Consider the following 24,476-nt stretch of genomic DNA (forward strand, 5'->3'; position numbering starts at 1 on the left):
TAATTGTTATGAATATAGAGTATAATGAAGATATCTGATCAGGCCTGGGAAAGATAAAAAAAGATTTTCTGAGAAAGATATTTGAAAGAATTCTAACTAAAAGCTAATAAAATAGTGTTTATTGGGGTCTCACAATGTGTCACAGAGTCAAACACTTAAGAAACATTATCAGATTTAGTTCTTACTCTCTTCCAATGAGGTAGGTATCCTTGTTGCTTCCACATTACAGATGAGACAAATGATATGTAGAAAGTCGATCCAGACTATTCAGCTGTTTAATGGAGAATTTTCTAACTTAGGTAGTCTGACTCCTGAACCCTGCTTCTACTTCACATTATACTATGTTCTCTCCAGCAGGCTAAAGAAAAGTTGAATATTCTAGACACAAAGAAAAGTATGTGGAAAGTCCTTTAGGCGAGAAGGAGGAAGATGTTGTTATAAACTCTTTATATACTTAAAAAATTATGAGCCTCAGAAGACTTTTTTTGTAAGGAACTGGCCTTCCCAAGAAACTATCTTGAAAGACAACATTCAACTTAATAGCATATTCCCTACCCCAGTTTACGGTTCACCCACTCATACATTCATCCAACCACTATTTATTGAGGCATCTACAGGATGAATAGAAGCGGGACTAAGGTGAAAAGATGTGTGGGTGAACACTGACTGCTGACTGCAATTTATCAATTCCACCAGTTCCTTTTGAATGAAATTGGAAAGTTCTTTTAATAATCCAAGCTTCAGTTTCCTTGTGAGTACATGGAGCTCTTACCTATCTCACAAGTTTTGAGAACTGATGGTGAAATTATCCGAAAGGCACTTTGCACATTGTTTGACAATCATTTTTAAACTTGATTTTACTTTACTGTGTGACAGGTGCTGTGGATGCAGATATGACTAAGACATGTTTTACTATCCTCAAGGATGTCATAGATTAGTGGGGAAAACACACATGGAAGCAGGCAATTCCAACACAAAGTGACAAGAGATATGACCTTAAAAAACACAGGGAGCTGTGAGAACACAGAGGAGGGTGTTGATACAATTTGGGGAGAGGGCAGGATAGTCAAGAATTTTTTTTATCACAGCCGTGATTTAAAGGAAAAATAGGAGTTTTCAAGGGAAGTCATGGGAATAGAAACATGGTAGGCAGAGAAAACATTATTTCAAATGCAAAGAAGCAAATGAGAACATGATGTGATCTGGGGAACTGTCTGAACCTTGCTTGATATGGGCACATCCTGAATGTGTCTGAGGCTGAGAAGCAGGAAGGAGGAGGTCAGAGTGAGAGTTTAGAGAGGTGAGCAAAAACCTATTCTTGTGCTTTGGAACTTAGATCTTATTTTAAAGGCTAAGGTATAAAGGAGCTGATGGGAGTTTTAACTTGGGAGTATGACAAAATGAAACTAACAAATTAGAAAGTTCATTATTGCTGTTGTGTGAACTTTCTACTAGAATAAAGTAAGATGCACTTAGATTGAAGCTATAGAGGCAGCAAAATTAGTTTGAGAACTTTCAGTGCAGTCTAGGCAGAGATGATGAGGAGTTATATTTGCTGAAAGGATGCAGGAATGAATTAAATAATGCTTCTTCCAGGGCTAGGAGGTCTCCAGAATGCAAAATTTAAGGAGCTGCTCATTCTCAAGGTCTTAAGTGTTGGTTTGAGTTTTTTTGCCAACTTGCACCTCTCCAGGGCTTGCCTGCTCAGAACAAGGACAATCAAAGCATTATTGCCAGTTCAGCAGAAAAGAGGTAAGTATTTTCTTTATTCATTTATCTGTCTGCTGTTTAGCTGAAAGCCAGAGCAGACACCATGGCCCAGAGGTCATTCCCTTGGGACTTCCCAGAAGCAATGAATAATCCCAGTCTCACTCAGCCTTCTGTGGAGTGGGAGTCTCCCTTCTGAGGCCAAGGGAATGGATGGGGTTGAGTGAGCTAGGTGGGACATTTCCAGAAGACACAGAGCAGTGATTATAACCCCCTAGACTGCAAGAAGTCACTTCTGGGTCTGGACTGCCCACATGGGGAGCAGGTAAAGTAAATTTTTAGAGTGAACTTTTTTGACAGCTTTTCCCTGTATTTTCATTGTCTGACTCTGCATTTCCCCCCACTGTTCTCCCCACAGAAATATCTCCCTGTCTCTAGGGAGGAATTTGTGCCCTTTCCCTAAAACAGTGACCAAAACAGTGCCTTGTTCTCTGTGCTTCCCCCAGTGATATTTTACAGTTGTGATGATCACATTCCAGTTTTCTACGCAGAGGAGAATGCAAGATGAGAATGCCAGAAACCAGGGCCCCTGAATGAAATAAGCTCTTAACAGGGTGTATTTCAAGAGAATGCTCTAATCTTTCAACTCAAGGTAGAACTCCAGATCCGAAATGTGCCTGGGTATGTGGCTGAGGAAAGGAGACTCTTGCTAGGTAGGGAAGTTAGGTTTTCTATGAGTGCTTCTCAAATGTTCTCCTTGGTGGATGGCTGGATACTGATTTTGGCTTCCTGGTTGCTTTTCTGTCAAAGCTGGGCTCTCACACACACACAGCTTCTCCACTTTAGAAGTTTGAGACATCATGTCAAAGATGTCATTTGCCCAACAAGTTGATCTTTGTAAATAAGGAAAATGCCTTGGCTTTTCATTTTAAGCAATATTATGGAGATATTTAATATGAAGTAAAGAATAATAATATGTTTTTCCATACACTCTGCCTATTTTTGGTAAATGTAACTCCTGTTTGGTAAATCCCATGTCAACTTATGGCACCAATGAATATTTCAAGTGATAATAATCAATACTAGGCTTCCCAGTTTATTTTAAAAAGGCAAAGGACAACTCTAGATTCTTAATGAGCTTGGAGCTAGTCTAAGAGAAAGTTGGATTACTCTGGATTAGAGGAGATATTGGGTAAACTTTTCTAAGATCTCATTATATGAATTAAATAACTTCTATTATAACCCCAAATCAGCTTCCACAAATTTTGGTCATATACTTAACAACAGTAAATAATATCATAATAGAAACGTAGAAGCTATCAGATAAAAACAGATAAAATCAAAAATAAAATAAAATCATTTATTAGTTCACTGCCTAGATATGATAACATTTCCATGTTTTATCTATCAAATATACTAACTATATGTTTATGTGGTATGCTACTGTTCAACAATGATACCATAAGCATTTTTATAACCTCTTTTTTTAAAATTTAACAGGTGGTAAATATTAAATGATATTTTTAAGATAAAAATAATTAAACTACCTTTGTGTATAAGTCAATTTTTCTTGATACAGAATAACAAGGATTCTCTGTGTTAAGAAAATTAATGTCGTTTTTAATAAAGATTATTCATTAATTTTTAGCATATTTTAAATGATTGCAGAGTTGGAATTTCTATTTTGATTTTTAAAGAGTATAGTATATTTCATTATATATTCCCTTTTCATTGTTGAAACTCATTAAGCATGTTGAGGGGTTCACAAAAATCCCTGAGAGGGTAGATTTGAGGAATGTGCCTAAAGTTTTATTCAAATTCAGTCCTTGTAAACAAAGAATCACATGGATTATAACCCGATGTACAGAATTTCATTTTATAGATTTTGTACTCCTTTTTCCATTTGATATGTCTATATACACTGGGGGTGATGGTTGTGGTGGTGGTTTAGTCATTAAGTCCTGTTTGACTATTGGAACACCGTGGACTGTAGCCTGCCAGGCTCCTCTGTCCGTAAGATTTCCCAGGCAACAATACTGGAATCTGTTGCTGTTTCCATCTCCACATTGATGGTGATAAATAGATGCTTATTTTTCTATAGAGCAAAGTTTACTAGGTAAATATGTGTGCTGGAAAACAATTTAATTTAGTTCAATTAAAAAATCGTTTCTATTCATTTATTATAGTCTTTTTTATTTTAAACTTTTTATTTTGTGTTGGGGTATAAGGGCTCCCCTGGTGACTCAGCTGTAAAGAATTCTCCTGCAATGCAGGAGTCACAGGAGACACAGGTTCAATCCCTGAGTCAGGAAGATCCCTTGAAGGAGGGCATGGCAACCCCCTCCAGTATTCTTGCCTGGAGAATTCCATGGACAGAGGAGCCTGGTGAGCCACAGTCCACAGGGTCACAGTTGGGATTAACTACGTCTATTTATTTATTTTACCATTGATTATTATTTAGACATTTTGTATGACCATTATTTTAAATTTATGTCAATTATATAAGAAAATGGGGCTTCCCAGGTGGAAATAATGATAAAAAAAAAAAAAAAAAAAAAAGCAAAACCCGCCTGTCAATGCAAGAGATATCAGAAACCTGGGTTCGATTCCTGGGTCAGGAAGATCCCCTGGAGGAGGGTATGACAACTCACTCCAGTATTCTTGCCTAGAGAATCCCATTGACAGAGGAGCCTGGTGGAACCTGGCTTCAGTCCATGGGGTTCCTAAGAGTTGGACAGGAATGAAGCAATTTAGCTAGCACAAGCATACATGTATATAAGAAAATAGCATGAGCCTCAGTATTTCCTTTGAAAGTATCTTTTAAAAATTATGTGATCCTACTTTGAATCTTCAGCATCTTTCTCTTCAAAGCAGAATACTGCACACTTGTAAATCCATAATTAATACTCTGAGTATGTGAGAACTCATTAACTGACATTTTACACAGCAGATGTTTAAGCCTGTTGAGGGTTACTAAATATATTTTAGTTGGTTGCTACAAGTTAGCTCTTTTTCTTCTTCTAGATAAGTGATGAAAGTTCCATACATTAATTCAGGCATGGCAGCTCTCAACTATTCCACTGTCAATTATGATATGTTTATCCTCACTGGTGTCCCTGGCCTGAAGGAGCTATACACATGGATCTCCATTCCCTTCTGCCTGATGACCTGGTAGCTGTGTCAGGAAATGGCATCCTGATCTGTGTGGTGGCAGTGGCATTAAGTGTGGGGTACTCTCTAGTTGTGGTGCATGGACTTCTCACTGTGGAGCATGGGCTCCAGGTGCATGGGCTCTAGGGTTTCATCAGTTGTGTGAGGCACATAGACTCAGTAGTTGTGACTCGCAGGCTCTAGAAAGCTGGCCCAGTAGTTGTGGTGCAAGGGCTTGGTTGCCCTGTGGCATGTGGAATCTTCCCAGACCAGGAATTGAACCCACGTCCCCTGCACTGGCAGGTAGATTCTTAACCTCTGGACCACCAGGGAAGTCTTCCTTCATCTACTTTCTTTTTTTTTTATTTTAAATTTTATTTTTTAATTGAAGGACAATAGCTTTACAGAACTGTGTTAGTTTCTGCCAAATATCAACTTGAATCAGCCATAGGTATGGTTTAGGGCTCTACATGTCTTCCCCAAGAGCTACTCCACTACCACCACTATTGTGTGTGTTCAGTCGTGTTCAACTCTGTGGGATCCCAAGGACTGTAGCCTGCCAGGATCCTCTGTTCATGGAATTTTTACAGGCAAGGATACTGGAGTAGGTTGCCATTTCCTCCTCCAGGGGATTTTCCTGACCCAGAGATCAAACGCTTTCTCTTGCATCTCCTACATTGGCAGGTGGATTCTTTACCATGAGTGCCATCAGGGATACCCCCAAGAGCTATGATGAATACAAATTAGAAAGAGTGAACACCAAAATTATACACAAATGGGGGAAAGGTGGAGACTCACTCTTCTACCTCACTTTATTCACACACACACAAATCTTAACTCTTTTTAAAAAAATTTAATTCTCTATTTTTGGCTATGCTCGGTCTTCATTGCTTCATGGGCTTTTCTGTAGTTGCAACGAGTGGGGGCTACTCTCCAACTGGGGTGGGCAGGCTTCTCATTGTGATGACTTCTCTTGTGGAGCACGGGATCTACAGCCAGCGGGCTTCAATAGTTGCAGCACGTGGGCTCAGTAGTTGAGACTCTGGAGCTCTAGAGCACAGGCTCAGCAGTTGTGGGACGTGGGCTTAGTTGTTCCGCAGCATACGGGATCTTCCCAGATCAGGGATTGAACCCACATCTCCAGAATTGCAAGGCAGACTTTTTAACCACTGAGCCACGAGGGAAGCCCCAAGATCTTAACAATCTTGTAGCACAAATGAAAATAGCTGCTGACACTAAATACTAGTAGTATGATCCACACAAATGAAATGACCTTTATGTACATGATTTTGGGGAGAAAAGAAAAAGGACAAGATTATTAAGTAAAATGTTTGGTGGTATAAATTGACTTGGATGCTAGATGTCCCCCCAATTTGCAGTCAAGCAACCCTCTTTTCAAGCTTCTTACCATCTTACAGCATTGTTGTATGAGGATGCAACAAGAAAGCAGATAATAAAGCACTTTAGAAATGGTAATGTGAAAGTGAAGTCGCTCAGTCGTGTCCCACTCTTTGTGACCCCATGGACTGTAGCCTACGAGGCTCCTCGGTCCACGGGATTTTCCAGGCAGGAATACTGGGGTGGGTTGCCATTTCCTTCTCCAGGAGATCTTCCCGCCCCAAGGATTGAACCCAGGTCTACCACATTGTAGGCAGATGCTTTCGTCTGAGCCACTTCTATGCAAATATGTTACATCACTGTCATTAACGTCATTATGTTCCCTGGTATGAGGTTTCTCCTTCCTTGGTCAAAGGCTAAAAACAAAACAGAGCAAAAACCCAGTACTTTGTCTATAGCTAAATCTTCTCTTCCTCCTCCTTTCTTTTCCCATCTGGGTTCACCTAGCTGCAGTGAAGTACCCTCCCTATAGCTTTTCCCCAACAGATGCACATGTACCGTCCCCTTTGGATGGAGGACATGACTACGGACATTATTCCAGTGCTCTATCCTCACTGCCCATATTCCAGGCAGTATGGGCCAGTTTTGTGCAGCTCATCCTTCAGAAATCCTTATGGAAACTTCAAGGAAATTATTCCTTCCTTCTTTTCAGCTGTCTGCTCAGATCCCTGGCATATTGTGAGGTATAGAGAAAATATTTTTGTATTTTTCCTAAGTTGGGCTTTCTGAATAAATTTTGCCAAAGTCTTGAAATACTAGGCTAAGAGGAGCTCTTGGGAAATGAATGTACAATTGAAGTTAGTGAAATAACTACAGATAGTGAGAGAACCCTGGAGAGATTTACTTAAAATTTAGAGATTTACCTAACTCCAGAAGTATGAAGACAGGGCTGGGTTTTACAGTTGAGGTCAATTATCTTATTTTCCCCCTGGAGAAATTTATATTTCACACCCATCTCTAAGGTAATGTTCTCAGATGGAGGAGATACAAGGGGAAGAGGAATAGTCTCTTTGGCTTTTATAACGAGAGAAAATATATATTTCTTCATTCCTTGGCTTCATATGCATAGGTCACTTGGCCTGACCTTCATTGTATGGCCCTAGGGGTAAGAATAAAGTGTGGGGAAACACTGGGTTATAATTTGTATTTTAAGTGAATAATGATAGTCTGTTTCTGATCCAGAAGACTTTGTGTGTGCATTAATAACATTAATATGTAAAACCCAACACATGCTGGTTACAAACTTCCAGTGCAAATCGGCTTCTACTTCCGTGATACTCACATATAAGTCTTCAGGAGCTACTGTCCCTGAGTCTCCTTCCCCCTCTATTCCCTGTAGCTACACAAGTCCATTTACCTAAAAGAGCCCAGTAGAGAGGATGAAAGTCAAGTGCAGCCATGGAAGGTCTGAAGTCATGGCCTGAGCCACACTCAGGAGGATGGTAGCCACTGGTGTGCTGGTGAATATGCAACACCTGATTTTTGGGATTTTGATCTGTAAATTTGATGATTCAGGAGTTACAGATACTTCTACTAGGACTGATTTCAAGCTGCCAATATGATATTGACCTGCTGGCAGAATTCCTGAAAAAGTAACAATTGACTCCCATAAACCAGTATAAACAGTATCCAGCACACAACTAATTGTAGTTCTTTTTAGGTCTAACACACTAGGATTAGAATGACACATGTAGTTTTCGTTTAATTCAGAAAAGATGTGAGGATTTCTTTGTGCTAGAGAAATCCTGTCTCACTGAGAAGTAGGATAGTGAATGAGTAAGAATAAACACTGGGAATCAGATAGACGTATCAGGCTATATGTGTGTGTGTGTGTGCCTGCATGCTAAGCTGCTTCAGTTGTGTCCAACTCTTTGCGACCCTACGGACCATAGCCCGCCAGGTTCCCCTGTCCGTGGGATTCTCCAGGCAGGAATACTGCAGTGGGTTTCCATGCCCTTCTCCAGGGGATCTTTCCTACCCAGGGGTCAAACTCACGTCTCCTGCATTGGCAACCAGGTTTACCACTAGCACCACCTGGAAAGCCCCATTAAGCTATACACTAATCATGTATTAGTTATATGATATTGAGCATGTTATTTAATTTTTTTATGAAGTTGAGATTTACAAAACATAAGATTCACCACTATACAGTGTGCAACTTAGTGGTTTTTAGTACATTTACAGTGCTATGCAACATCACCACTATCTAATTCCAGGACATTTTCATCCCCTCAAAAGACCCCCTATGCACTAAACAGTCACTCTCTATTTCCCCTTTCCAGAATCACCTGGCACCTACTAATTGACTTTCTGTCTTTTTTGACTTGCCCATTCTGGACTTTTGACATAAATGAACTTATATAATTTGTCAGTCTTTGTATCTGACTTCTTTCACTTAGTAGAGTGTTTTCAAAGTTCATCCATGTTGCATTACATGTCAGAACTTAACACATTTTTATGGCGGAAAAGTATTTCATTGTTTAGATTTAACACATTTGTTTTGTCCATTTACCAGTTGATACACATTTGAGTAACCTGATACACATTTCATTTTTTCAGCTGTTATAAATAATGCTATGATAAATATTCATTTACCAGTTTTGGTTTGAGTGCCTGTTTTCAATTCTTTTTCATATATACCTAGGAGTAAGATTTCTGGGTCATTTGATAATTCTATATTTAACTCTTTGAGGAACTACCAAAGTTTTTGCCATAGAGGCTGCATCATTTTATATTTCAGCTAGTAATATATGAAGGTTCCAGTTTCTTCACATCCTCACCAACACTTGTTACCTCCCAATTTAAAAAAAATATGTATACTGTATGTTATATAATATATATATATATATAATGTGTGTATATATATATATATATATATATATATATATATATATATATATATATATATAGCTATCCTAGTAGGCATGAAACAGAACAACAAAAAGGAATTGAAAAATCATTTCCCTTCATTCTCATTCCCAAGTTCAAGCTAAGATTTGGATTCCAGAGGAAATAGCATGTGTGAAGTTCCAGAAGGACAAGAGAACATAGTCTGAAAGACCAAAAGAAGTACAGGGTGGTTGTAGCAAAAAGGGCATGCGAGAGAAGGAGTGACATGAAAGGGGAGAACTGGACACCAAGCAATAACTGGTTAGTACCAATGATGTCATAAAATGCTTTGAAGTTATGTTAGGGTATTGAGTTTTCTTCCAATCAAATGAGTAACTATTAAATGATTATTAACTACAGGGTTGACATGATCTAGTTGAAGTTTAGTAAGACCAATATTGTATCTGAATAAAACATAAATGGGAGAGAAAAATAAATAAATAAAGGTAGCAAATTTCTAAAAGAGGCCGCTGAAAAATCCAGGGCAAAGAGAAGGTTATGATTATTTTTAATGGGAAACATGAATAAATTTAGGATACTCAGAAGATATAATATATAGTAAATATTTTTAAAATAATTTTTCCCTTGGTGGCTCAGCTAGTAAAGAATCCTCCTGTAGTGTAAGAGACTCTGGTTTGATTACTGGGTCGGGAAGATCTGCTGGAAAAGGGATAGGCTACCCCTATCCAGTATTCTTGGACTTCCAAGAATTCCCCTACCCCACTCCAGTATTCTTGGACTTCCCTGGTGGCTCAGCTGGTAAAGAATCCACCCGCACAGGAGACCTGGGTTCAGTCTCTCGATTGGGAAGATCCCCTGAATAAGGGAACAGTTACCCACTCCAGTATTCTGGCCTAGAGAATTCCATGGACTGTATAGTCCATGAGGTCACAAAAAGCTGGACACAACTGAGCAACTTTCACTTCACTTCAAACAATTTTTTAAGTGAATGATGAAAAGAGAAAAGACTTTGACATGGGAAACTGGTTGAATTCTATACCACTTAATAAGACAGAATTCAGGAGATTGTGTTGATCATAAGGAAAGAAAGAGAAGATGGAAATTATTCTGGTTCATTTTGATTTCGAAGGTTCAGTGGAATAGCCAAGAGGAGTTATCAGAGAGTTGGCTACATGGGACAGAAAGAATTTGAAGTAGAGTTTTGAACTCAAGAATTATCAGCATATAGATGGTTATTTAATTCATAAGCTTATTTCATGCTAAACAAATTTAACCTTACAAAAAGCCTATAACTTAAGTACTATTTTTCTGTTATTTTAGAAAGAAGAAATTGAAACAGGATCAAAGGACCTAAGCAAGAGCAAAATTTTGTGTTTTGATGATTTTCATTGTAAAAAATTAGGATAGTTTCTTCTGATGCCTCTCATTTTCTTGGAGTTTAAAAAATCCCCTCTCCCCCTCTAACTCTACCAATAATTTTTTCCAGCAGAATCGAGGCCCTGAAATTCATAGGAATTGGATCCATTATTGAAGGCTTCCAGTTATTTATTTACAAAAGAAAGTTCTCTTAAATCAGTATGATTACTTGATTTCTCACAATTTTTCTCTCCATGTTCTTATCCCCAGGTCACTGCATCCCTTTAGGGTAGAATAGAAGGATGACCTTGTCCCTGATCTGCTTTGTTTTGAATATGGGTTTGAGTGCATGTGGAATTGCTACATAGAGACTGGCAAACATGATGTGAAATGTGTGAGAGATGCTGTGGCCAAAGCAATGAGTGAGGCCAGAGAACATGGCTGGTGTGTAGAACTTGAGGATGATGCCAACATGAGAACCACAAGTACAGAGGACTTTCTGGTGGGCATCTCTTGATGGAACGTGGAAAACAGCATGAAGAATGAGAGTGTAGGAGATGCCAATGAGGGTCATGTCTGAGATAATAGTCATCACAGGAACAGCAAAGCCATACCAGATATTGATGGAGATGTCAACACAGGCAAGTCGGGCCACCCCTATATGCTCACAGTGTGTGTGAGGGTTGATACGTGTCCTGCAGAATGGCAAATGCATCACCAGAAAAACAACAGGCAAAATAACAGTAAAGCTTCAACTCACAATTCCCACCATGATCTTAACAATCATCTCGGGTGTCAAGACACTGCTACTGCTGCTGCTGCTGCTAAGTCGCTTCAGTCATGTGCGACTCTGTGTGACCCCATAGTCGGCAGCCCACCAGGCTCCGCCATCAAGACACTAGTGTATCTCAAAGGGTATCAAGTGGCCATGTAACAGTCAAAAGCCATCCCCAACAAGATGGCTGAGTTCAGAGAAAAGCTAAAGTGAAGAAAGGATAACTGAGTGAGGAAGCCAGAATATGTGATTTCCTGAGCTTTTAACCAGAATATGCCAAGTGTTTTGGGGACACTTTAGTAAATAATATGAGGTCTCCAGAGGCCAGCATTGAGAGGAAGAAGAACATGGGTTCATGGAGACTCTGTTCATAGTGATGAGGTGGAGAAGAATGCCACTGCCTACCAGGGCCACGAGGTAGATGGAGAAGAAAGGAATCCCAGTCAAGGCGTGGAACTGCTCCAGCCCTGGGATCCCCACCAAAATGAAGGAGTCTGGCTTAAAACTGGTCAAATTCAAAGTGTCCATCATGGGGATTGTCATTCACTGAGAACAAAATATCACATTTGATCCCTGGGATCAACCGTCAATGAAACGAATTCCTTTCAAGTCTTTTCTACAACTAGGATCCCTACTTTCCTATCATCTAACAAGCACTAGGGAAAATGTAACCTACTTCTTGTCACAACCACTACATCATTTACCAAAATGCCATGAGATCCCAATTAAACCAATGATCCCCCATCTATGGACATTACCAATTGCATTGCTGCATAGTGGAACAATGCTCCAACAGACCTATGACATTGGCCCTTGGATGTTAACTAAAATTTCAAGATTATCTTGCTCTTACAAAGTAAACCGGTCTGAGATATCTCAAGGATGTAAATATCAAATGTCTTACCTCCATGAATCTAAGTAATATCTTCTCTGAAGTTTGTATCCAAAGAAATAATAGGAACTAGGTATGACTTAGCAAATCTACATTTGTAGTGCCAATGTATTATTAGGTTTTTGATGAGCCAATCTTTTACTTTCTAGTTACTCCAACCACTTCAATAGCTAGAAGAAAATATTCATCTAAATATCCTGTCAACTCATCAGTTCTCCAAGACTTATTATTTTCTGCCAATTCCTGACCAGCTACTGCATTTTAAAATTATATCATTCCCCAACTGCTGGAACACAGTAATCTGAGGATTGGCTCTAACTCTTCATTCTCCTCCAGTCTCTATATCTCATTTGCTGGCTCACATGATCCTTTTTTGAAATTCCTGTTTGGTCTGACTATTCCATTTCTTTTCCTCCTTCTCAAGTCATCTTCATCACTAATTAGAACCAGAGAATAAGAATTCCAATTCTTCCAATGTCTTACAAGTCCCTTCATCCCCTTATGCTGTCAGATTTCTCTTTTGAAAATATGAAATTTTCAAGACACTATTCCTTAAAAGGTATTCATATAGGCCCTCTCATATTTTCCTACATTTAATCACATATATTTCTATGTTTTCCAGAAATGCAATCTTGTCTGCTTATTGCTCCTGATCCTTATAAGTGCCAATGATTCCAAGAAACCTTCTCTAGTATAGTTGAACCATACAATCTACTTCCCTGCTTGTATAATCACAGCTATTGATTATTTTACCAAATAATCAAGTAGTTAAATCTATGCATTATTTTCTTATTTATTTTCCTAGATCATCTTTCCTAGACATGTAGTCATCCTTCATTAATGATTGAAACCTCTTCTTAAGGACACAGTTTCTGTCTGCATGTGTCTATTCAGACGGGAAGGAGGTAAGGTTTCACATAGAGTAAATATTCATACAGTCTCAGTAGTAAAATTGATATTTTAAGTCTGCCATTGTTTATTCATTTTTTTCTGACTTTTTACGTGAAAGCTTTCAGTTGGACCGAAAGGGGTGTATGTGTCTACACACAGAGAGGATTTAGTCTTTTACACAGAAGTCACTATTCTGACTTCTGACCTTTGTAGTCACATATTTCTCTCTGATTATAAACTTTTCTATCTCCCTCTCCATTTATAAAAACCATTGCAATCACATTGCATTAGATAATCCAGTATAATCCCCCCATTTTTAAGTCAGCTGATCATCAAGCATAAACCTTTGAATTGTAAATAATACATGCACAGTTTCCAGAGCTGGAATGTGCATATCTTTGAGGGGCCACCCACTACTCTGTCTACCACAGGACCTTTTATACCATCTGGATCTTTCCCAGCCTGCCTCCCCAAGACTTGTACCACCATTACCACACTCAGATAACACTCATAGGCACCTGATTTTGAGGTTAGTCCTGGGTTAGAAAGTCAGGAGAGAGGTTGTCACGGAGAGCTCCAAGGATAAGAACAGCAAGATGCAGGAAAGAACATAGAACAATTGAGGAGGACATATAAAAAGAAAGATAGGAAGGGTACCCAGGTCAGAAGATGAAGCATGGGGAGAAACAAATTTAATTTCAGCCAGGAAAGACAAACATATGCTTGGCATAACTTTTACCTCATGTCGGTTTTCTCAGGGGATGGGGGGACTCTGAAAAATGAGGGCTGTAAAACTAGGGGGATTCCGGGGACTTCAGTTCCAAGTCAGTACTATTAGTATTTAATTGTCTATCATTTTCGTAGTCTATAAATGATAGCATACACTCATAGGATATGGTTCTAGGTTTTCTTTTAAGTTTATTTTTAATTGGAAGATATTTGTTTTACAATGTTATGTTGGTTTCTGCCGTACAACGATGTGAATCAGCCATAAGTGTTAAGTGTTAGTCACTCAGTCGTGCCCGACTCTTTGCAACCCCATGAACTGCAGCCCACCAGGCTTCTGTGTCCACGAGATTTTCCAGGCAAGGATACTGGAGTGAGTTGCCATTTCCTTCTCCAGGGGATCTTCCCGACCCAGAGATCGAACCCAGATCTCCTTCACTGCAGGCAGATTCTTTACCGACTGAGCTACAAGGGAAGCCCAATCAGCTATAAGTATACATATATCCCCTCCCTCCTGAATCCCTCTCCAACCTACCCCTCATCCTACCTGATAGGTTGTCACAGAGCACTGGAGTGAGCTCCCTATGTTATAAAGCAACTTCCCACTAGCTGTCTATACTACATATAGTAATACACGTATTTCAGTACTATCTCAATTTGTCCCACCCTCTGAGTTTTAGATAGAGGCGAGAAACCAAAAAGTGCTAGGATTCTTCAAGGTATGGCTTGTGTAGACTAGCCATTTATAGACAATCAAAAAAAAAAAAAAACACTTTTTGAAAGAATAATGAATTAAAGTAGGTAGGCACCTGGATCTGAATCAGAACAGTGTGATGATGACATTGCAAATTTTAGGTCCCAGAAGATGCTTTTAGGAATTATTGGAGAAAAGACAGTTGATTGGTTAGGGAGGCTAGTTAGCTCCAGAAGATATGGTTGCAGGACAGATGTCACTATCAGTCTTTCAAAGTCCTCCAAATTCTGATTCATTTGGTTTCTCAGCCCCAACTCCTCCATCCAGTGAGGGTCTTTCTGGATCATTGCCTGTACTTCTGTTTCACTGAATGAGCCTTTCTGGTCTCTACACGTTACTGTAATGAGATATTTTTTGGACTGAAAACACTCAGTGACTTCTGAGCAAGATGAGGTAAACTTTTATTACACAAACCACTCCCTTAGCTCACTGTCTGTTTATTATATGCCTACCACATGGCTGGAGATGTATTATTAACATCCAGCTACTTATGGTAGAAACCTAAACACTCTTGACATCCTTTTTTCTCACTTACCATACTTTCATCTTATTATGTCAATGTTTTGCAAGCAAACAAACAAACAAGAACTATCATAGATCCCAGTGTCATACAGAGATCTTTCATACTTGAATTGTATTTTATAACAGTGTAATGGATATATAATGCTGACCACACTTTACATATTGCAGAAAAGGCTGAAATACATTGTAGTTTTGTATTGCTAACTATTCTTTGCATTTTACTATAAATGCAAAGGTATAAATATCAAGTCCAGAATATTAAAAGGAGAAACAGAACAGAGTGGCTACATGCTTGTTAGCTTGGTGTATCAATTAAGATAGATTTTTTTTAAAGGCTAAGATAAAATTCTGCTTCCCTAAAAAATACCTATTCTTTTGATTCTGGATGTGTGAGTGAGTGAGTTCATGAAGATCTCTCAGTTTCTTACATGAAACTGTCTTTCTCTTATTTCAACATGTCACAGTTGATATTTCATGGCGAAAAATCAAACTGAGCACACAGTAACAAAAAGTTCATCCATTTTAACAATGTAAAGAATATAACATTTTAAAATAAAAGCATATAACATATACACAAAAGAGCTATTTTTTAAAATAAAATTAAAATAGTAAAAGACAAAACATTTATGAACTAAACTGTTGCATCTAAAAAGAGTCTCAGGAGACATGTAACGTGGTTTCCTGGGTGAAATTCTGGGACAACAACAAAAAAGAACATTGGGTAAAAACTACAGAAATCTGTCATTTCTGTATGGGCTAAAGTGTCCTGTCTCTGACCCAGAAATTTTGTGTTTTATACCAGCCTAAAAACTGTGACAGACTAACTTGCTGTCTTGCAAGTAGAGTACAATTTCAGACACTTACAGTTCTTGACAGAGACAATTTGACAAGATGTCCCTAAGAAACAGTGAGTCACAGAAAAAGAAACTATCTTTACTATTGACTGTCCTCTTTATTAAACCAAGAAGATTATAATTCTTTGGAACAAATACTCTTAATTATAAAGTGATTGTTGTAAGTGCAGCAGATATATGCCATTCTAGAATGCTATATCAAAATAAGCAATATTAAGATGCAGCTCATCCCAAAAAACATGAGTTATTTCCTGAACTTACAAAACATATATTAAATGCTCAAAAGATGTTAATTACTATAAGCTGTTGTATATAAAAAAGGATATATATGAATGTATAAATTATATAGTCTATTATTGAAATTCTATAAATGTATCTATATAAATAATCTTAAAGAATACATACCAATATTTCTACTGCAAATACACTATAAACAGAATATATATTTCTGATACAAACTATATCAGAAATTGACTTTGGTTAACATATTTTTAAGGGCTTCCCTGGTGGCCTAACTGGTAAAGAATCCATCTGTAATGCAGAAGACCTGGGTTTGATATCTTAATTGAGAAGATCCCCTGGAGAAGGGAAAGGCTACCGACTCCAGTATCCTGTCTGGAGAATTCCATGGACTGTATAGTCCATGGGGCTGCAAAGAGTTGGACACGGCTGAGCAACTTTCACTCTCACCACATATTTACCTTAATTAATACTAATGCATCAATATTGGCTCATTGATTATAACAAATGTGTCATACTAACGTAAGATGTTAATAATATATTTATCGTAAATTACAGGATTTTTTGTTCTATAAAATGTCCAGAATAGGTAAACCTATCAAAAACAAATTAGCGTTTCCAGGAACTGACAGGAATAAGGTCTGAGCTGTGACTACTCTCAGGCATGTCAATTATTTGCAGGGTATAGAAAATGTTCTGGGAATAGGGGCCATGATTCAACAAACCTAGTGAGTATACTAAAAGCCACTGAATTGTATATTTTAACAAGGTGAATTTTATCTCAATTGACAAATAAAATTAAGTAAATCTTGTCTCCAAAAGAGGAGTCATTCTACATTTGGAAGATCCTAAAACAGATTAATACTATTTCCTATCTCCTGAATGCTAGTCTCTGCAATCTCTGTTTTATTTCTAGTATTCTAATTCCACTCTTACCATTCTGTCCAAATTCACCAAAGTACTATTTCATTTGGAAAGTCTTTTCACCTTCATTGTCTCAAGCAGCACCCACAGTAACCTCAAACACATGCCCCCCACACACAAGTGTACTCACACATGCATCCTTTACAGTTCGAACTGCAATTTGACACTCTGTGAAGCCTCTCTTAGAAATACCAGGCAGAATTATTCTTTTAGCCTCTGACTCCCATAGCATGGTGCATTCACTGTTTTCTTGTAATTACTGATAGCTTCTCATGGTAAGAGGGCATGATTCCTTCCTCTCTTGATTTAAAATGCTAATTCAAAGAGTCAAGCCTTGTTTCAGATTTTTAAAAAATCACACAATATACATTTAAAAATTTTTTAAATTTTGACCACATTCTAGTTCCCTGACCAGGGATCAAACACACCTGGTCCCCTGAAGTGGAAGCACAGCGTCTCAATCACTGGATTGCCAGGTAATTCCCGTTTGTCAGATTTTTGAATGAGCAATCACTACATACCCTTTCTTTTAGGATGACACATGAATATACTAAATTTTTAGAGACGGTGAAGGAGTGATGAGAAAGCACCAGGGTGAAGTACAAACATGGATTTGAAAACAGAAAGGTGATGAATAAAAGAAGCCTAAGAGGAAATGCTTTAGGAAGGACAATGGAAAGAGAGAGAGAAGGGGTAGGATTAAAAGTGTGAAAGAGATCTATTATTGGAATGGTAATACAAAAACAAGTTCAATGAAACATTTAGGCTAAGAGCCTCAGATCTGGTGCTGACCACCTCCTCTTAGATGCCCAGATTATCTGTCAATGGCTGTCTTCCATCTGGCTCTATGCCATATTCCTATGTGCCTTAGATCCTCATGTTGAACAGAGGCATATTGGTCCAAATGGTATACAGGATGAAGTTGGAGCTGAGGAAAGGAATGACACAAAGGGAGGAGAATCTGTGCTCCCAAAGGAGACGAGGGAATAAACACCACATGAGGCAAAGTGTGAGCTTCAATTCTATATATTAAGGAAGCCTAAGCTGTATATGAAATACTGAAGCAACTGTGAGTCTGAGAAGGTGGCATTGGGAAGGTAAGTTTGGATTAGATATTTCAGGATGGAGAGAAGACTATTAATATGAAGGAATGGATGCAGGATAGGAACCAGGTAAGAAAAGTTCTGTGGCAGTGTTCAAGGAGTGGAGGGCTGATGGGGGAAAAAAAATGTCTAGAGTAGCTGGAGTGAATTGTATTTTCCTGGGAAGTCAGAAGAGAGAAGGGCAGTTTGGAAGGTCACTTTCTAGGTAAGGATAGAGAGATAGATGACTAAGTGATCCCTGGTGCTGAGGATGATGCAAGAATCATAAATGATATAGAGGTTCTATCCTCAGACATTAAGGAAAAACAAACATTTATTTTGCTACATTTGCAGGATCACTTAAAAAGGACAAATTTCCTGGACAGAGCAGTCAGATAAAGGATTCAAAAAATAGGTGGGGAAAAATTCATTGATATATAAGGGATACTTTTTCTTGTAATTTTGCCAAAGATGACAGAAGCAGGAATCAGTGGGCAAGGAAATGCAAATCAGCTATTTTAAAAGTAAAAGTTCTGAAAACAGAGGTTGCTAGAGATACAACTTTAAGCAGAGTGCTTGGAGTTGCTCTGGTTTGCTTGGTTTGGGGATGTGGCAACAGCAATAGGTACCTGGATTGGAAGGAAACAGAAATCACATAAATGAATGATAGAGAGATAATGTGAACAGAGTCTGCTTGTTAGAAGGGGTACTGAAATGAGAGATGAAAATTTTGTACAAGCGCTATGTGACTGACAAAGGTGGGTGCATGTAGTAGAGAATGAGCATGTGGAATGATGCTGTAGAAAGCACAATGAGTAATGCACACTACAGACAAGGAAAGAATGTGAGCACAGAAGATCTATGATTATAAATCCATGATTTTTACAATATTTGCTTGTGTCCTTCACAGTGTGAACTTCCATGGCTGAGTGGGTGGAAACTTACATATTCTCTTGTTTTCCTTTAACATTCACTACATGTCAACTCTGTCCCAGACATCGGTGAATAAGATACAGCCCTGACCCTTAGGGAGCTGATAATATATTGAGGCTGAAAATGTTTCAGTGTGATAAATCCTATAGAGAGAAATCCATAACTACGGGGAATACAGAAGTACAGAGGAAGTACATAACACAGTCTTGGAAAATGAGAAAAGTCTTCTGGAATGAGATATTTAAACTGGCTAGATTAAAGGAGAGGATGTAGATAGAGGGACTGGAATGTATAAAAGACCACCAAGAAAGAAGAGGCACTTTAGAGACATGCATCTTGACCAGTATCAGTGGAGAAAGCAAAGACCATGATTCTGTTAGGCAATGGGAAATTTTTATCAGTGATCAAGTAAGCAGAGTACTCAAAACTATCTTTAGGAAATATAATTTATTTATGGAGACTGGTTTAGAGACTAGAAGGACTAAACACCAGGATACCAGTTGGGAGGTCTTCGAATAATTAGATCTGGAGCCTGGAAAGCAATATAAATGGCAGCTATAGATCTGGGATTTCTTATCACAAGCAGAGTAAATGAAGCTAAGGCAGGTGACAAAATTGGCCAGGTAGATTGAAGAGTAAGGGGAGCATAGAGACAACCATCGAAAGTACCAACACCAAATCCTCCTTCAGGGACAGAGGAGCCCTTCATGAGGACTAGAAAGAAAGGTCAGGGGCAAGAGAAGAACCAGTGGAGGGTAAAGGCATCAAAGTCAAAAGAAGCATCTAATGAAAAGTGTGACTTTGAAGAAAAGGAGAGAGACAGAATAGAAAGTAGTGAGACAGGCTAGGTGAATAAGAAATTTTGCTGTAGCTATTAAGTTTCGTGTTTGCTTTTAAGACTAAAAATATATGAATGTTCATAAATAATAATGATTCAGGAAATCAAGAATAACTACTGATAAATAAGAGAAGGGATAACTGATGGAACAAAGTCCCTGAGAAGGTAGGAAAGAAGGTTGATTCAGAGATTCTGAATCAACCTTCTTTCCTACCTTCTTCTGCCAGGTTCCTCTGTCCATAGAATACTCCAAGCAAGAATGCTGGACTGGGCAGCCATTTCCTCCTCCAGGGGATTTTCCCTACCCAGAAATCAAACCTGGGTCTCTTGCCTTGAAGGAAGATTCTTTACCATCTGAGCCACCAGGGAAGCCCCACATATGCATATATTTATGGGGGTTTTTTGGATTTTTTGGTGTGTGTGTATGTGTATCCAGCTTGTTTCAAAAATTACTTGAGATAAGGCACAAAATTAAAATGGCAACTGTGTGAGGTAATGGATATGTCAACTAACTTAATTGTAGCAATCATTTTATATTGTATACATATGTTATCATGTTGTATACCTTAAATATACACCATTTTTATTTGTTGATTATACCTCAATAAAGCTGGAAAATTAAATTTTAAAGCTACATACTTCTTTTGAGAAAATTGATGTTTTAACAATCAATTGGGTTTTCCGTTCTGTGTACATGGGACACTTCTCAGTCGTGTCCGACTCTTTGCCACCTCATGGGCTGCAGCCTGCTGGCTCTTCTGTCCACGGGGATTCTCCAGGCAAGAATACTGGAGTGGGTTGCCATGCCCTCCTCCAGGAGATCTTCCCAACCCAGGGATTGAATGCAGGTCTCCCGCATTGCAGGCAGATTCTTTACTGTCTGAACCACCAAGAAAGCCCAAGAATATTGGAGTGGATAGCCTATCCCTTTGCCAGGGGATCTTCCTGACCCAGGAATCAAACCAGGGTCTCCTGCATTACAGGCAGATTCTTTACCATCTGAGCTACAAGGGAAACCCTATATGTCTCCATTTATTTACATTAAAAAAATTCTAGCAATATTTTGCAATTCTTAGTGTAGAGGCTTTGAAAATTTGAGTTAAATATAAAAAGAAAATTTTCAATTCAGTCTTATAGTTGTTTGCTGCTAGTATAAAAATATAATTGATTTATATAATAATAAATAAATAAACAAATACGTAGGTAAGGGAGCTTTCTCATGCCTAGGTAAAGTAAAATATAGCTCTAAGACAGGAGACATTGAAATGCAAAAGAGACATTATCACTGCTTCCTCTGAGAGTGGAGGAAAGGAGACACTGACACTTAGAGAGATAAGACAAATTTACAGGAGTGGAATAATAAGATGAGGAGTTGGCTCCTGACAGTCTTTAAGTTTCAGTTCATTAGGAGGGACATTCAGCTGAGAGGAATTTGGGCAGCAGTTAAAAGTTTTATAGTTGTGAGAATAATTTAATAGGACTGAGAGGGGCAAGTGGTCTAACATGTTAGAGACATGTTAACATCTAACATGTTAAATGACATAATGTGATTCTTCACATCCTGTCTAGTCAAGGCTATGGTTTTCCCAATAGTCATGTATGGATGTGAGAGTTAGACTGTAAAGAAAGCTGAGCACCGGAGAATTGATGCTTTTGAACTGTGTTGCTGGAGAAGACTCTTGAGAGTCCCTTGGACAGCGAGGAGATTCAAACAGTCCGTCCTAAAGGAAATCAGTCCTGAATGTTCATTGGAAGGACTGATGCTGAAGTTGAAACTCCAATACTTTGGCTACCTGATATGAAGTACTGACTTATTTGAAAAGACTCTGATGCTGGGAATGACTGAAGGTGGGAGGAGAAGGGGATGACAGAGGATGAGATGGTTGGATGGCATCACTGACTCAATGGACATGAGTTTGAGTAAGCTCCAGAAGCTGATGTTGGACAGGGAGGCCTGGCGTACTGCAATATATGGGGATGCAAAGAGTCAGACACCAATAAACGACTGAACTAACCATGTGAGTTGAGGAAAGCACCAGTTAGATTTAGTTGAAGTTTGAGTATTTTCACAGCGAATGCAGCAAAAACTAATTGGGACAGAGGAGTTATCAGTCCTGTGACATAGACATCTAGACTATAGAGGGAAGAAAGTAAAGATGTTCTTACAGCATTGGTTCATAAATGTTAGGTGTAATCAGAATCACCTTATGATCTTGATAAAATAGAGACTGCTGCTCCAGTTTCTGATTCATTAGGTGTGTGGTAGGGTCCAAGAACCTGCAAGTTCCCTGGTGATGCCGACGATGCTGGCCTGGGGATGGCACTTTGAGAAGCATTGCTACACAGCTCCACAGCTCCACACCTTCCTTCATATTCTAGGTGATAACACCACACTTCAGAGCTATAGTGTTTTCAAACTCTGAAGATGCCTGAAAGTCTTATAGCCGAATGGGGTAGAAGGTCTGAATAACGATACTGAGATTGTCTGTGGACAGGGTCTAGAGCTGTGTACTTTGCACAGACATTGGGTGTGATTTTCTATAGGGAATATGCATGTGTGCAAAAGCCATCGTGGTTGTAGGATCTGTGAGTGTATGCAGACCTTGTGACTGATTGCAAACCTTTATGTGCACTTTGCTAATAAATACAAAGTCTGAAGCTATTTTTCCCCCATGGCACAGGTGAGATCTCTGCAGAAAATTATGGCCTTTTTGTCTGCTAACAACACAGTTGCTGTGAACAACTCTGACACTCGTCTGGCAGGCTGCTTCCTTCTTGGCATCCCTGGGCTGGAGCACCTACACATCTGGCTCTCCATCCCCTTCTGCACCATGTATGTAGCTGCCCTGGCAGGCAACGGCATTTTAATTTGTGTCATCCTCTCCCAGCCAAGCCTGCATGAGCCCATGTACATATTCCTGTCCATGCTGGCCAGTACTGATGTCTTACTCTCCACATCCACCATGCCCAAAGCCCTGGCCAACTTCTGGCTAAGTTCTACCCACATTTCCTTTGATGGCTGCCTAACCCAGATGTTCTTCATCCACTTCCTTTTTGTGGCTGAGTCTGCAGTCCTCCTGGCCATGGCCTTTGACCGTTATGTGGCCATCTGCTCCCCTTTGAGATATGCCACAATCCTCACCAGCACAGCCATTGGGAAGATCGTGGCTGCCACACTGGCCCGCAGCTTCATCATCATGTTTCCATCTATCTTTCTCCTCAAGCGCCTGCACTACTGCCGGGTCAATATCATTGCGCACACATTTTGTGAGCACATGGGCATTGCCCGTCTGTCCTGTTCTGATATCTCCATCAATGTCTGGTATGGGTTGGCAGCTGCTCTACTCTCCACTGGTCTGGACATCATCCTTATTGCTGTCTCCTACATTCACATCCTCCAAGCTGTCTTCCACCTCTCTTCTCAAGATGCCCGGTCCAAAGCCCTGAGCACTTGTGGCTCCCACATCTGTGTCATCCTACTCTTCTACATCCCTGCCCTCTTTTCTGTCTTTGCGTATAGGTTTGGTGGGAGACGCATTCCACGCTATGTCCATATCCTCCTGGCCAACCTCTATGTGGTCATCCCACCTATGCTCAATCCCGTTATTTATGGAGTGAGGACAAAGCAGATTTTGGAAGGGGCTAAACAGATGTTTTCAAAACTTGTCAAAGAATCTAAATAAATGCTCCCGACTTGACCTCAAATTAATTTCTTTCTATACATATTAATTATTCTGTATTCAACCTCTCCTCATCTCTACATCTTCCATTTATCCCTATGTTACTATAATCCCTATTCCAATTATGTAAATACATGTTCTACTCAAATCTGCATTTGACTTCAAAATCTATAGTAATACCCAACTCCCTTTTTTCCATCTATTATTCAAATAACTCGATTCCCCTCTAATTCAAGGAAAATCTAATTAGGGGAAATGCTATAACTTACCTGGAATGTACCATATAAATAGGATTATTCTCTGTATCTACTTTCATTTTCTCCTTGATGTGATAATTAATCACACATATAGTTTTTTCATTTAGATTTTCCAGTTCAACATCTTTCTCACAATGGGAACCCCTGAGAACTGTCATGCTTATAAATTCACAGTCCCTTCAGATATTTATTTTTATTATCAGCTATACATGTCCATAATTACATGTTTAAATATCCAAGTTCAGAGATGCTAACACAGCATCATAGTAGGTGAAGTAAACACATCCATTTATCATCAACTAAATGTGGGCTTCCCTGGTGGCTCAGATGGTAAAGCATCTGCCTGCAATGCAGGAGACCTGAGTTTGATCCCTGGGTTGGGAAGATCCCCTGGAGAAGAAAACGGCACCCCACTCCAGTATTCTTGCCTGGAAAATCCCATGGTCAGAGAAGCCTGATAGGTTATAGTCCGTGGGGTCGCAAAGAGCTGGACACGACTAAGTGACTTCACTTTCTTCCTTTCTTTCTCAATGTGGCTCAGCTGGTAAAGAAGACCGCAATGCAGGAGACCTGTGTTCGATTTCTGGGTTGGAAAGATGCCCTGGAGAAGGGAAAGGTTCCCACACCAGTATTCTGGCCTAGAGAAT

General features: G+C 39.2%; 1 protein-coding gene and 1 pseudogene across 1 annotated transcript; one reads left to right on the plus strand and one right to left on the minus strand.

Moving 5' to 3' along the window:
• Window positions 1–10,732: 10,732 nt before the first annotated feature.
• Window positions 10,733–11,764, minus strand: LOC136175157 (olfactory receptor 52H1-like; annotated as a pseudogene).
• Window positions 11,765–22,564: 10,800 nt separating this feature from the next.
• OR52B6 (olfactory receptor family 52 subfamily B member 6) lies at window positions 22,565–23,575 on the plus strand. Its single transcript, XM_065944695.1, has one exon. It carries the CDS (start codon window positions 22,565–22,567, stop codon window positions 23,573–23,575), a length of 1,011 nt encoding a protein of 336 aa, XP_065800767.1.
• The last annotated feature ends 901 nt before the right edge of the window (window positions 23,576–24,476 follow it).

This window comes from Muntiacus reevesi, chromosome 9 (assembly GCF_963930625.1).
Source record: "Muntiacus reevesi chromosome 9, mMunRee1.1, whole genome shotgun sequence".
Taxonomy (NCBI): domain Eukaryota; kingdom Metazoa; phylum Chordata; class Mammalia; order Artiodactyla; family Cervidae; genus Muntiacus; species Muntiacus reevesi.